Below are 14219 nucleotides of genomic sequence, written 5' to 3'. Positions count from 1 at the left end.
GAAATTGATAGATTTAAGAAAATCTAAGAAATAAGAAAATAGTTGATCTTCTAAAATTCTCTATTTTTCTTCAAAATTTTTCACTTTGGGAAAAATCTGCTCTTAAATTCAGTGCAAAATTATTATTATTTGGAATTGTTTACCCAGGATAGCCTCTTCAGTTCCTATTGGTAGTGCTATCAACAGACTCATGCACAAGGGTCCTAATGCATTCAAAGCTCCTATTTGAGCTACAAAAGTAGTACAAGGACAGCAATCACTCAACAACCGCATAAAATAATAATCCTATTCTCATGCTAAACACTAAGCAGAAAGGATAGATTCACACTTTTATAATTTCTGGCATGATTTAGCCGGGTTTGAACGCAAGACCGCCTGATGAGAGAGTTACATTTCCATTTAAATAATCATGTTCTTTGCAAAGTTTGGAGTAAAGTACTTTTTCTGTTTATTTTTTGATAATATATTTTAAGCTAATTACAATTATCAGTCTTTTTTCTAGAAAATAATTATCAAAAACATTATTGACTTGACTGATTTTTGATGGAAAGTAAATTATGTTTATTATATAATCTTTAGTATATTGATTGCGTTTTGTTTCATCAAAAATAACTGTGAGTATCACTGTATAGATTAAAACTATATAAATTATGAATTCTACGGTTGAAGACAGTATCAACACAAGTAACGCATCAACAAGTTCATCAAGCACAGATATTGGCAATCAAGGTGAAAATAACACAGTATCTCCAGAAAGCAGTCCTGCAAGTAAGTTCTTATATGCCAAAGCAAATAGGGATATGAGGATATATGCAACTACCAATGGACATGTATTTGAATTTTTTCAAGTGTACTTTTACTATTGAACTCAAGGTCCTTTGTATAAGAGTTATGCAGGGAAAAATTTAACTAGTCTGTCTTCTGTGTAACATCCTTCTTTCCTTCTTCAGTTTTGATTTAAATTGTTTCCAAAATATTGTTGTGCGTCATAGCAAATATTCTATAGAAATGTTAACAGTTAAAAAATCTTTGCCAAATTTATTTGGATTGCTATTGCCCCTAAAATTGAAGCATATAATTGATGTAATTAAAATTAAGAACAGTGGCAAAAATCTTTAGTATTTTGTAATGATATGTATATGATAGTAAAGATCTAAAATATTAAAAGTCTTCACTTACAAAAACGTGTTTCAACACAAATATGGCTGGGTGTAAGCGTAATCCTATAATCTGGAAAATGTTAGTATAATTAGTATAATTTATTATAGCTCCTCAAACACCTAAGCCTGACGTACAATCGAAACAAGCAAAAAAAGTAACTATAGAAGAATCATGCAACAACATGGTGGAAAAAATTGCTGACTATTTAAATGGAGAATTATCTGGTATGCTATAATAAAGTAGTTCATTATAAGACTATTAAAAAGTGATAAATAATATTATTGTACTTTGTTATGAAACTCCAGAAAAAACGTTTTAAAGATTGTTGCAAGGTTTGTTGCGAGGTTTGTTAACAAAGGCTAAATGTTTTGTGTAAAATCATTTAAATGTATAAGGCTTGTATTTTGGTACGTAGCTTTAAACTTCTCCAGAATTTGGGATAAATATTTCTAAAGGTTTAACTAATTTATACCAAATCTAATTTTTTAATAATTCATAATAACTGTATTATTACTTATTAGAAGTTCATAAAATAAACAAACTTTATGCAGTCTAATTCGAAAACTCAAAAAACTGACACTAACATTTTTCTGTTATTGTCTCTTTTTCTCCAGATGATCCGTGTTTTTTCATATTTATCTTACATTTTAGCAACATCAGAAGACTATAAATTAATAGAAACGCTGAACCAACTAACAATAAATAAATACGATGAAATGTCAACATCCACGAAAACGCTAATTATTAAAATGGAGGAGATAAATGAAAAATGTAAGTTTTGCTTTTGACAGTATAAATGTATAACAACATGGCTGGCTATCAAATTAATTTTTTTTTCTTGCTGTATTTTTAGATAAATTATTAAGTCCCTACCTTACACAAATAGAACTTTTGGAGGAGAGCGTTTTAAAACTAGAACAAACCGCATATAAATTAGATGACTATTCAAAGCAACTAGGTAAGTTCGGCATACTTCTTGAAATATTAAAAATAAAGTTTACATTAACTGCAGAAAATTGTGCTGTTGCTTCATGTTTTCGTTTTTATGTTGTTTATCTTGGAAAATCATATATGATATTTGTTTTTAGAATCAAAGTTTAAAACCTTGGAAAAACGATAGTAACATAATCAATTTTCCGAAATAAAAGGAAGTGGTGGTTATAATTTTTATTTAAGCTATATGTGCACATTTGAACCAATCTTTTTATCAAAGGTGAATTTTTATCTTAGATGTTTTTCCTAAAGCCATTCCTTCTAAACTATTACTTTTGTGTTTGCAGTTTCTTTGGTTTATATTTAACACTTTTGCACTTCGTTGACTCTTTCACTGCCGAACCAAAACAATTATTGTGGATAAATGTAAGATTTTTATTGCTCTCTGAATGAAAAAAGAGAAACTAATTTGATTATAAAAGTGACTTATTGTTCAGCCCAGATGGCTCGTTGTTCCAGCTAGAATTTTTTTTATGACATTTCTTGCATTTTAGTTATAGAAAGTGACAAACTTTGAAAGAAATAATTTTGTATATACATTTATTACGGATCGCCACAATATTCTTGTAAAAAGTATTATTTTGAAATAAATTTAGCGAGAAAGATGTTCTTTCATATTTTGTTTTTTATTTTTCTATTTAATAAGCATTTTGTGATAACAGCATAAATTTGATGTCTGTTGAGGTTCTTAAATAGAGCATGGAACGTATAAAATTTATTCAGAGAACCTTTTTTCTGTTTCTGTTTTTTTTTTTTTTTCTGATGTCTTAATTTGCTTGGCATTTGTTATATTAAAGGGTTAATTATACACAAATTCACAGCCACAATTAGAAGATTTTGTAATGAAAGTCATGTGTGTCTTCTTTTTTGTCTTATTTTACCAGATCGTGATAGATGTATGACAATTTAACTTATGAATTTAAATTCAGTTAAAAAATAATATTGTGCTACCGAAAAGGTATTTCATCTTTATAGCTGTATTCCCTCTGTCTGTTTTTGCCAGAAAACTAAGTTGTGTTACAAAAACACGAAACGCAATAAATTAAGATCAGGCAAACCCGTGATTTATCCAAGCCTATGTTCCATTGTCTAATAGTACCCGCAAGTAGTGCACGCAATGTGGTATAAAAAGGACGGGCGAATCCATGGATTTTTCCACAGGTCACCAACCAGTTTCTTATAATACTTGATTAAATTTTCAAGAAGAATCGAAAATGTTAGAAAAAATCTGAATGTTATGTTATTTTGTTTCTATGATTGCAGTCTTTCATGTGTGTATACATTGATTTGGTGGATTAAATCTGAACCACTTAAAGAGTTGCAATGGTAAATATCATTTACTACAGAACTATATGGTAGAATTTTCTTACTAAATTTATTTTGTGCTTATGTGCCAAATTTTAGCATATTTAATACATTATTGTTCCTATTGCATGTCTTTTTAGCTTACATTTCCCATACTATATTTTAATGTTTTATTATACTCCTACATAAAGAAGGAATGATGTTTTTTATATGCATGATACATAAGGGATATTGTAATCTCATATCTATTGAAATCTATTAAAATATAAAATGTAAAATGGATTATAAGTAATTAATAAAAGTGTATTTAAGATTATAAACCTTTTGAGGAAACAAAGATAATAGCATTGTTAATTAGCCAGCAAAAACGTTTTTAAATTTAGTTCCTTCAGACAAAATGTTTGATTTGTAAGAGATGTGTTTTAAAACTTTTTCATGAAGCTGTATAAAAAAATGTGTTACAAATTTTTGGCTATTTTTTTTATGTTTGTTGCAACAAGTTCAGGTAAGTATTTTATATTGTGTTAAAATTTAACATGATGCAGCTTAAAGTTGCTAAGGATAATGATGAAAATATTTTTAACATTAGTTTGACAAATATCTAAGACCTATATCCGTTTCTTCAAGCAATTTTTTTTGGAACCTTAGTACTGTTTCATATTGGCACAAAGTGTGGAAAAACTTTCCTTAATGACAGTTTTTTTTTAATTTAAATTAGGTACTTCTGTTAACTTTTTTGTTATCTTAAAAGAAAGGCAAAAAGTGATCCATGACAAAAATTAAAGCAGAATATTGCAGGATAAAGATTTTGAGAAATTTATTTATACCGATTTTTCTTTTCAATTGGCACTTAACAAAAACACTATGTAATTCAATATTGTAATTGTTATGTAATTTCGAATTGTAAAAAAAATTGTGCTAACCTATAAATTTAAACTTTAGTAAAATTAAATGTCTAGCAATAAAAAAATCAGTAAAGTTAAATGTGTGAATAACAATATTATATATTTTAGGACGACATCATACAAGGTTTAATACAACATTCTTAACACTTAATGTTGCTGAAGAGAGGTCTCCAGGTTTGATTTTTTATTACATTGAACAATAACTTGAGTGCTAAGTATTTATTTTGATGAAAAAGTAAACAAATTGAAAAATTTTAAAATTTTGATATACCTACTTAAATTTTCTATTAATCATATATACTATATATATATACTTATCAAAAAGAAATTTTCACCTTTGATAAATAATATTGAGATATAAATTTCTCCATTTTCCAATTGTATACCAGGGTATTTTTTTACTCATGATAATATGCGGCTTCATAGGTTATGTGATTGTTAAGTTAAGCCTACATGTCATTGACAAGGACCCGAACAAAAGTTTACGATATTGGATTGATGGTGATGAATCACAAAAGTTTGAAGTGAATGAAAAAACTGGAAATGTTAGTGTCAAGGGTAAACTAGATCGAGAAGTATGTATAATTTATGCAAGTTTCATCATTATATACAATTTTGTTATACAGGCAGAGATTTATTTTCACTAAGCTGTTAACAAATTTGCCTTAACCCTATTATACCTTTTTTGCTTATATATACTGATGCTTAAGTTATGAAATTCTGGATGCAAATCTTTTCCAAGTAATTTTGATGACATCATAAGGACCAAATATGTCACACATACAGAAAATTATTTTCCATGCTAGCATTGTATTAAAATCACCTGTTACTGATGATTAATTCTTGGTGGACTTGTAAATTGAATATAAAAAAAAATGGTTTCATATAAAAAAAACTAATTTTAATGATGTCATTCAAATAAAAAATGATGTCAAAAATGAAATCAAATCTGCAAATTATATCCATGGCAATGTTACTTTAATTAGAAAAACTTTACTCAGAAGGCTCAGAAATTTAAAAATTTTGGCAAAAAAACTTAAAATTAAAAATTAAAAGTTTTCAAATTTTCAGCCACGAAAAATGTTTACAATATATGTCCTCAAAGGAGGGATTTTCCATTATTACCCTATGATCATAATTAAGCGATGCAACAACATGTTTTTGTGTTCTAAAGGATTCAGTGACCCAAGACATGTTTGTTTACGGAGGAGTGTACTGGTTTAGTGTTTTTTCTGACTGCTTTGCAAATTTCCACCTGCCAAACTATTCAATAAGCTAAAATGATTTTTCTCAGCAATATTCAGTTCAGGTTTTTTCAGCCCATTTTTCGTCTATTCCTAAGGCCAATTCTTTTAAATAACCCAAACGTTTTACTATAGAAAAGAAAATCAAAGACTAGATAAATGTCAGATTTCAATTTTTTTCTGGTTTTTATTAAGTGCTGATGTAATATAGATATAGATAATGCTGTATGTCAAGGAAAATTCAATTTACAAGGGACTTGCATGCTTTTTTCATTGTCAAGATTGCACTTTTTTCTGGTAATTATTCTGGTAATCTAATTTTAGACTTAACTTAATTTGAACTATTTTTCTCAGTCTGGAGGTTCCAGTTACTGTATTCTCTAAATTTAATATAAACCTTAAAAAAAGGCAGATTTAAAGGTCTGGACGACATCTAAATCATGCAAAAAGTATTAAAAAATATTTATTTTCATAGCTTTACTTCTATCATGATGATCTTGATTAAAATAAAATAAAACCCTATGACTTGGGATATGCAACGTTATTTGCAATAAAATGTTTTGGGTAAGCTTGTATAAGCTGTTATGTATCACCACAAAATTAAGAGGCTTGGAATGAGCAAACGAGTGTCTTGTGGCTAAAAAAATTATGTTAATCAATACACCTTTATAATGTCTGTGCATTGATAAAGTTTGAATGCACATCCCTTAATAGGTCAAAATTACTGATGACAAAAAATGTCAAAATTTGCTACTACTGAAATATGACATCATAATTCATGCAGCATAATTAAATCTGAAATTCTTTAAATGTGAATATCTTGAGAACGAAAATAGCTTTTTAAAAAATTTAAAAAGACTTGTTAGCTAACTTTTTAAGCTCTTTAATATAAGTCCAACATCATTTATACCTTGGGTTTCCTTTAATGTTAAACAAATTTTAATAATGAATTAAATATTTTTAGTGTTATTCACTATTTACCTGCAAGTGGTTCTAAAATGTTTTGCAGTTGAAGTTCAAACTATTTTTCAATTGTGTGTTTGATCGATCTTACCGAATTCTTTCAAAACTGGTGATATCATTGGTAATTTTATGCGGACAATTTTGAGAGATGATCTTATGACACTCGCATGAATTTTTTGAAATTCAAAAACATTTTTTTCGTCTTAAAAATGCAGTACTCTCCAAAGTACAAAATTTTGTTACAATCCTCAGTTACAAAGTTTTCTCACTAAATCACATGCCCAACAAATGTTATGCCTAGTCGAGGAGGCTGCAACCACTTTATGCACCCCCTCTCCCTCCCCATTCTACCTCAGCTGTGATAGGGTTAAAAAAATTTAAGCATAAACTAAACAAGCGTTATAACAACAAAAAAATACACATTGAAAATATATAAATAATACACTTTGCTTTGTTTTATATTTCATTGATGTAATTTTAGATAAGGAATCCAAAAAACTGTCAAGTAGAGTTGCTCAACTTAAGATGTCTATACCAATTTATAATAGTGTGATATTTTTGTTGTAATCTCTTAGAATAAACAATTGTACAGGTTCAATGCTCACATAGCTGACACAGCACAACAACTGGTAAGTTTTCCTTCATTATTTATTCTTTAAACAAAATAAAATCTATAGTTTTAATTCTAGCAAACACACTGGCACCCTATCACACATGCCATAATTATATAGTGGTAGAACGCACTCCCATTAAGTGCTTTAGTTTTTTTACAATTGATCATTCCTTATTTAAATTTCTTGTTTAATCTTTCTTCATTTTTTGGCATAATAATTTTGGAATAATAATTATTACCAGACATCTACAGTGAAAAAAAATTGTTACTAGCTCACAGAGATGTAAGTGGCTGACTATCTTTGTCACTTTTGGAGATTTTTGACGTCACCATCTCTCATGTATCATACAAACATTTGGGTTAATGTAGCTAAGTTCATCACTAGGTCTCTTGATTTTTTCTTTACAGGAACACACTAAGTGTCAATAAATTAATTTCTAGTGCTTTTTTTCTCCACTTAAAAGTATTTTCCACACGCACATGATTAGTGTTCAATGCAAATAACATTTGTTTGTATGTAGTCTGACAGCCAGTCTCATTTCACGCTCAGGGCATGTCTGGGCGAAGTTTTAATTATTTTCGTATGTGCTTGTTGCGAAAATAAATAGGATTAATAACTTGTATGCTATTACAGTAAAACAAAATTCGTTTAGACTGTTGTGTTTTGCGATGTTATCACATTTTAAAATAGATTAACCAGTATGTGTATTGGAAAAGGCTGTGTTTGTTGCCTCCTGAAATTCTGTCAAAATTTAAAATAACCAATAATTTTATAAATTTTTAGTGTTTCCTCCTAAATGTTGCCTCCCAAGCCTCCTAAATTCTCTTAAATTACTCAAAATTTTTACATAACATTTTTTTCATTTTCAAGGCAGTGTGCAATGTTCATTATACAAGTAAGTTTAAGGAATGCGATGTATACCATTACTTTTGCAAGATCCTGTATCCACCAAGCCTTTTGGATTCTAGTAATACTGACCAAGATGTTTATGCAGTCCCCCCCCTCCAGTCAGTAAATCAATTATTTTGTTGTCACCAGCAAGCTTTTTAGGGCTACAATAAAATCTCACTTAGAAATCTAAATAAGATTAAAGCAATTTACTGTAAAAAAATATGCATATGTATAATCTTAGAAAAAAAGTTAATGTTCAAGCTGTTTTTATTAGCTGGTTTGCAAAGGCGTTTTGTGCCCTAAACTTTATATTTTATTGTGGCCCTAAAATTTACAATAATCCTAATTCCAGTTTGGTTTTCACAAAGAAAGTATTTTACAAAGAAATGATATATAAACAATGTTATATGACAAAATTACCAATCCCTTTTTAATTTTAATTATCCCTTCTTTTTAGGATTCAATCCTTCTTTATGTTACTGTGTTCGATGTCAATGATAATGCACCTGTTTTTCAAGGAACAAACTTAGTTGAAGTTTATGAGGTAATTCATATACGAAATATTGTTAATTTGCTAATTCATTTTCTACTTTTGATTAGAAAAAAGTTGATTTTTCTAAAATAAATTCTTGTTATAATGGGTTGATTTTTTGCAACATCTACTTTGAAACAATGTACATGAGTTATCTAATTATTTTATTATTCATATAAATAAATGTCTAGAATGGTTTGTTGGCAATTTAGTAAGGAAAGAGTTAAATTTAGTAAGAAAAGAGTTAAATTTAGTTCCGCACTAGCCTGTCATGTTTTGACGTATTTTTTTGTGAGAACTAACTTACCTTTTACAACTTATCAAAAATTAAACTACTAATAGCAACAAGCTTGGTACGTTGTAACAATTTTTGTAAACCTTACACTGCAAAGCTTAGCATGATTTTTGCTGAGTAATCATGAAACAATTTTTGCACATAGTTAAAGTGCATTTTGAACTAAATTTAGACTAAAATTTAGACTAAAAAATTTAGTAGACCTTGGTTTATTTAAAAAGTTAAAAAAAAGCCTCAGATGCGACCCATTTATAAAATAACTTATTATAAACCTAAATTCTCTCAACAAGGTTATAAAGATTTAACAAAATAAAACGATTGGATAAAAAGGTAAAAACCTGGTTTCACCATTAAAATTATTTATCATCTTTTCCATATACAACTACTTTTTTTTACTAACAGCTGCTTTCACTTTCTTGTGTGTAGCATGTTATTGCATAACTTGTGTAAATTGCACTTGGTTTTCATATAAAGAACTGATAAATACCTGTGTAGATACTTTGCTAGGATCGTAAATATTGAAATCATAAATTAGCGTCAACAAAAAATCGATTTAATGTTTATTGGTTTTTCAAAATATTCTTGATTTTTAGAATGCACCTATCAAATCAACCATCTTAACATTAAAAGCTACTGATGCTGATTTCGACACAAACGCAAAGATTTTTTACTTATTCCAATCTCCATCCGAGGTATATCTAGAAAATTTTATATTTTATTTTTTTCTAATTTATTTCCCACATCTATTTTTTACTTTTTCCAATCTCTGTCAGAGATATATCTAGAAAAAAAACTTTGTCTTGTTTATTTTTCTAATTTATTCCCGACATTTATTTTTTTCTTATTTTAATCTCTGTCAGAGGTACATCTAAAAAAAAAATTTTTTTATTATTTTTTTTGTTATTTTGTTAATTTATTTCACACATTAAATTAAATGTGTTGTCAAATTACTTTATTTGTCTTAAAAAAGGATAAATAAATTTACAACAAATAAATTTACAGGTAAATGATGTTTGGTTGCATGAGTTTAATTGGGTGAACAACTGCAGGAGTAAATAGTTGGCTAACTTATGCTTGCCTAAATGATGTGACTGATTTTTTTATTTTTTTATTTTATTTAGACATTTGGTATCGATGCATTTAGTGGTAACATAACATTGAAAAAGTCTCTTGACTTTGAGAAGAAAAAAAGTTACACGTTACGTGTTATTGCAGCAGTAAGTTGTGTGTTCTATGAATTTTATTGAAGACACACTTAATAAGCTGATCATTATTGGCAAACTCTGTACCTTTGTTGGCATACAAATGGTTCTTGATGCTATGATACAATAACAATAACAAGATATATGCAAGTTAGGGGATATGTTGGTTTATTTTTATGATGTATCCAAGTCTAATACTAATTTGCCACCTAATATATATATTTTAACTGGTTATGTTAAAATGTTTGTAACAAATTTAATCGGTATTCCATGTTGATATGTGCATATAGCAAACTGAACTTTAAACTGATGTACAAGGTAAAAAGAATGTACCAGGCACATAGTGAAATGCTACTGCATCAAAGTTTAAACTACCACTAATAATCTCTATGAAATCTATATAATAAGATAATAAGGAAAATATAATAACATTTGTTAGAATTAGAATACAACGAAACTTTATTTCATCAAGGAAAATCATTCTGCAACTTTTGGAAACCTGTTTTATCTGATTACCTAATTTTTTTGGATTGTACCTGAAATAATTGCTCAAATAATTGTTTTTTTTTTATCATGCTAATTATGTAAAAACCGGAAAAAATGTTAAATAACTTTTATTTGATTGACTGAAACTTTAAATGAATGCTAAAATTCGCTCTAGAATTAAAGTATTTGAATTTTAAACATATATTGATATGTTGGACAAATTTCAAGCTAACATATGCAAAAATTTATTGCTACCATTATGTTTCTTCTTAACCTACCATAAGTGAGAAAAACACAATCTCCCCCCTTAGGTCAACGGACCAAATAGGGTTAAAATTATTTTGTGCCAGATGTAATCTACATTTCACTATGTTTTGATTCATTTTTTTCATGAAAAATCGACTTTCCAAATGACGTTTTGGTGTTTTATTCGGTTTTTGTGTTCCTTGTATGCTTATACACATTTGAATTTTTTTCTCATTAAACACTCTTCTAGGACAAAGGTACACCTAGCCTTAACACGACAGCGATATTAACAATAAATGTGTTGGATGTGAATGATACAGATCCTATATTTCAGTCATCTCCTTATAATGTACTGGTCAATGAGGATGTTCCATTGGTATGTCTTAATGTTGTTTTTATATGTTTATCTCATTGCTACAGGGATATAACTCTTTAAAAATGTAACTAGCTGCTGAAATCACATACTAATAATATCAAGTTTTCTTAAATAATATTAACTTTTCATAATATTTATGTCGTAATAATTACTTTGTTTATTTTATTAAGTTTTAAATTTATATCTAAACTTAGAGGAATTATTAAATTTAGAATATGATTAAAAAATTGTTTTCAAATTTATACATTAGGGATCATCAATATTAAAAGTGCATGCATTTGATGGGGATGTGGGAATTAACGCTGCTATAATATATAGATTGCAGAGAGGTTTGTTACACATTCTTTCCACAAAATATCTAAGATTTTGAATATAGCAATTTTAGAAGAAGTAGAATTAGATAGAATGAAGTGCTCTGCAATCTTTAATCTTTCTTTTGTGAAGGCATAAAAAAGTTGTTACACTTTTTTAAACATCTCTGTCCTTTGTTATGACTATTATAAACACCTTGACTTGTTGAATTAAATGGAAACCAAAAAATTTATGATTATACATGTTAAAAATCACCATTCTGACACTAACATTAAATTTTTGATGAGGACTTCGTTTTGTTAAAACTTCTTTCGAAATGTGCCTATTAACTCTTTGAACTTTTGCTACAGTTTGAACCACTCTTTTTAGGCGAAGATTCAGATAAGTTTTCAGTTAATACAACTTCTGGTATTATTTCTATTCAACAACATTTGGATCGTGAAACGAAATACGCATATAGAATAAATGTTGATGTGAGTTGGGTTTTTTTGTATTAACTATAAATTTTCCATTTTGTACAAATTTATGTAAATTATTTTCTTTAACTAGAATGTCTCATTATTTTGTGAAAAACAAAAAAATTATCTATATATCAATCTATATTACAGGCGATAGAGAGAGATTATCCTTCTTCAGCAACTTCAGTTGTTGTGGTCATATTCACTCAGGATGTAAACGACAACAAACCAATGTTTACTTCATCTCAGTACGAAATAATCATTGATGAAAACACACCAATTGGTTCCATTATCAAACAGGGATTTAGAGTTACGGATGCAGACATTCTGGTTAGAATTATCTTTAAAACTTAAAAACAATTATTAATCTGTTTTCTCATATTATGGGTTTCTACTTGTTGATCAAACAAACACAAAATTTGTCTTTGTTAAATTTTCGATTTGCTTTTTAATAAAGCATCAACTTTTACAACGGAATATAAATTTTTTTTCCACATACATTCTTTCTAAGAAATCAATATTCCTGACTTTGAATTTCCTCATCAAGCTGTTAGGTAAGCAAAATATTAATCATGTTAATTTTTTTCTAGCCTGACAATAACCAGTTTGAGTTCTCCCTGGTTGATGTTGATGATAATTTTGCAATTGAATCAACTACTGGATATCTTAGTGTGGAAGCTGTTATGGATTATGAAAGGAGAAATGAATTTAACTTCACTGTAATGTTTTGTTTGATCTTGTTATTGACCTTTCACCAAGTTTTATTTTTGTTGTATCTTTTTTTATTATTAATTTTCATAAGATCCATGTCTTTTTTCTCCTACTGCATTTTATGAAATGTAGCTAATTAAAGTGGGCAATGATGTCAATATTTGAGTGCTTAAATTCATGTTTAAGCACTCAAATATTGACAGTTTTTAAAGATACTAAAATTTTAAAATTGTGTATTTGACATTTTGTTGACAAAAAAGAAGGATTTGTTGTTATCACAAAAACTACTGACAATATTGAATAAATTTTTGCTCTTCTTGCCAGGTTGTTGCAACAGAAACTTTAACAAGCGATCGTTTTTTCGGTAATGCAACAGTCATTGTGAAGTTGAAGAACATAAATGACAACAATCCTGTCTTTGAAAGAAAACAATACAGTTTTGAACAAAAAGAAAATGCTAGTGTTGGCCATCTCATTGGTGGAGTTAAGGTGACAAAATTTTAATTTATATTATTTTATTTCTGGGGGTCATTGCAAATTTGAATAATTTATAAAATTTGAATTATTTTCATGGCACAGGAAATGAACCTGTAGGACATTACTTTTTTTTAAGGTTCAAGAAAAGTTTAGTATTTTTTTATTTACTGACTTAAGTAAAAAAGCCCTCAAATATTAGAGAAATTATACTTATAATTTTTACAGGCTAGTGACAATGATTTGGGGACATTTGGAATTGTAACTTATAGTTTGGAAGGTGGTGATGCAAGCTTGTAAGCATGTTTCTTTTTTACTTATTTACATCTGTTATAATATAAAAAAGAGCAGGATGTTTTGTAACATGATACTACAACTTGTTACTAGTCTTAAGCTGTATGATTTATAAAAAAAATTGACTGTTGACAAATGTTTTAAGAATTTATTGTAAAAAAGTCGTAAAAGTTTTGATGAAATCTAATTTTAGGTACTTGAGAAGTCTAAATAATGTACCATTTTTACAATTTCTACTTTAATAGGTTCCAAATCAACAGGACGAGCGGTTTCATCTATGTAAATGCGGAACTTGATTTTGAGACAAGACCAAGTTTGGAATTCAGAGTTGTAGCACGAGATGGTGCTTCTTTTAACCAGAAAACAGATGTAGCCTCTGTTAATGTAACATTAACTGATGTAAACGACAATTCACCAGCAATAACAAATCTGCCAGCCACTACACGTGTGAATGAAAACATTGTGCGAGATAATATGTTCACTGTAGTTGTAAGAAAATAATTTCTGTTTACATTTTCAAAATTATAGGTTGCAAGTTTTCTTTTGTTTAAAAAACCTTCTATCCGTTTTTTCCAGCATTTTTAGTGTTTATTTGTTAATTCATTTTGGCTAAACTTTAAAAAAAGAGTAGTTTCTCTATGCCTTTTTAATGAAAATTTAATTTAAGTCCTCTACAATGTTAATCATGACATACACAAAAAGTCATGCTTGTACTTTGTTCTGACCTTATGTGTTATCTTTAACTCAAATCAAATTA

The 14219-nt window shown here is 28.3% G+C and overlaps 2 protein-coding genes across 3 annotated transcripts in view; both read left to right on the top strand.

Moving 5' to 3' along the window:
• The first annotated feature begins 593 nt into the window (after nt 1-593).
• On the top strand, nt 594-2767 carry LOC130647935 (biogenesis of lysosome-related organelles complex 1 subunit 2-like). Its single transcript, XM_057453941.1, has 5 exons — nt 594-768; nt 1269-1385; nt 1813-1932; nt 2015-2119; nt 2250-2767. Exons 1-5 carry the CDS (start codon nt 651-653, stop codon nt 2279-2281), a joined length of 492 nt encoding a protein of 163 aa, XP_057309924.1. The 5' UTR covers nt 594-650; the 3' UTR covers nt 2282-2767.
• A 137-nt stretch (nt 2768-2904) lies between these two features.
• Nucleotides 2905-14219, top strand: part of LOC130647929 (cadherin-23-like) — a 38978-nt gene continuing 27663 nt past the window's right edge. For both annotated transcript variants that reach the window (XR_008982905.1, XM_057453936.1), the window contains exons 1-15: nt 2905-3964; nt 4473-4538; nt 4791-4939; nt 7147-7200; nt 8534-8620; nt 9497-9595; nt 10025-10120; nt 11088-11213; nt 11464-11542; nt 11895-11998; nt 12134-12313; nt 12574-12702; nt 13019-13183; nt 13397-13464; nt 13708-13951. Coding sequence is in view for 1 of the 2 variants with exons in the window: in XM_057453936.1 (XP_057309919.1) it covers nt 3895-3964; nt 4473-4538; nt 4791-4939; nt 7147-7200; nt 8534-8620; nt 9497-9595; nt 10025-10120; nt 11088-11213; nt 11464-11542; nt 11895-11998; nt 12134-12313; nt 12574-12702; nt 13019-13183; nt 13397-13464; nt 13708-13951 (1716 nt within the window). In the remaining variant the exon portion in view is untranslated. The remainder of the gene's footprint in view (nt 3965-4472; nt 4539-4790; nt 4940-7146; nt 7201-8533; nt 8621-9496; nt 9596-10024; nt 10121-11087; nt 11214-11463; nt 11543-11894; nt 11999-12133; nt 12314-12573; nt 12703-13018; nt 13184-13396; nt 13465-13707; nt 13952-14219) is intronic.

Source organism: Hydractinia symbiolongicarpus, chromosome 6, assembly GCF_029227915.1.
Source record: "Hydractinia symbiolongicarpus strain clone_291-10 chromosome 6, HSymV2.1, whole genome shotgun sequence".
Classification (NCBI taxonomy): Eukaryota; Metazoa; Cnidaria; class Hydrozoa; order Anthoathecata; family Hydractiniidae; genus Hydractinia; species Hydractinia symbiolongicarpus.
This window is presented reverse-complemented; position numbering and strand designations above follow the sequence as displayed.

Bases quoted from the DNA above. Each gene is read 5' to 3' on its own strand.
- LOC130647935 (XM_057453941.1), top strand. From the start codon at position 651: ATGAATTCTACGGTTGAAGACAGTATCAACACAAGTAACGCATCAACA. The intron at 1,386-1,812 runs GTATGCTATAAT...CTTACATTTTAG, and splicing joins TTTAAATGGAGAATTATCTG to CAACATCAGAAGACTATAAA. The intron at 2,120-2,249 runs GTAAGTTCGGCA...ATTTGTTTTTAG, and splicing joins TGACTATTCAAAGCAACTAG to AATCAAAGTTTAAAACCTTG.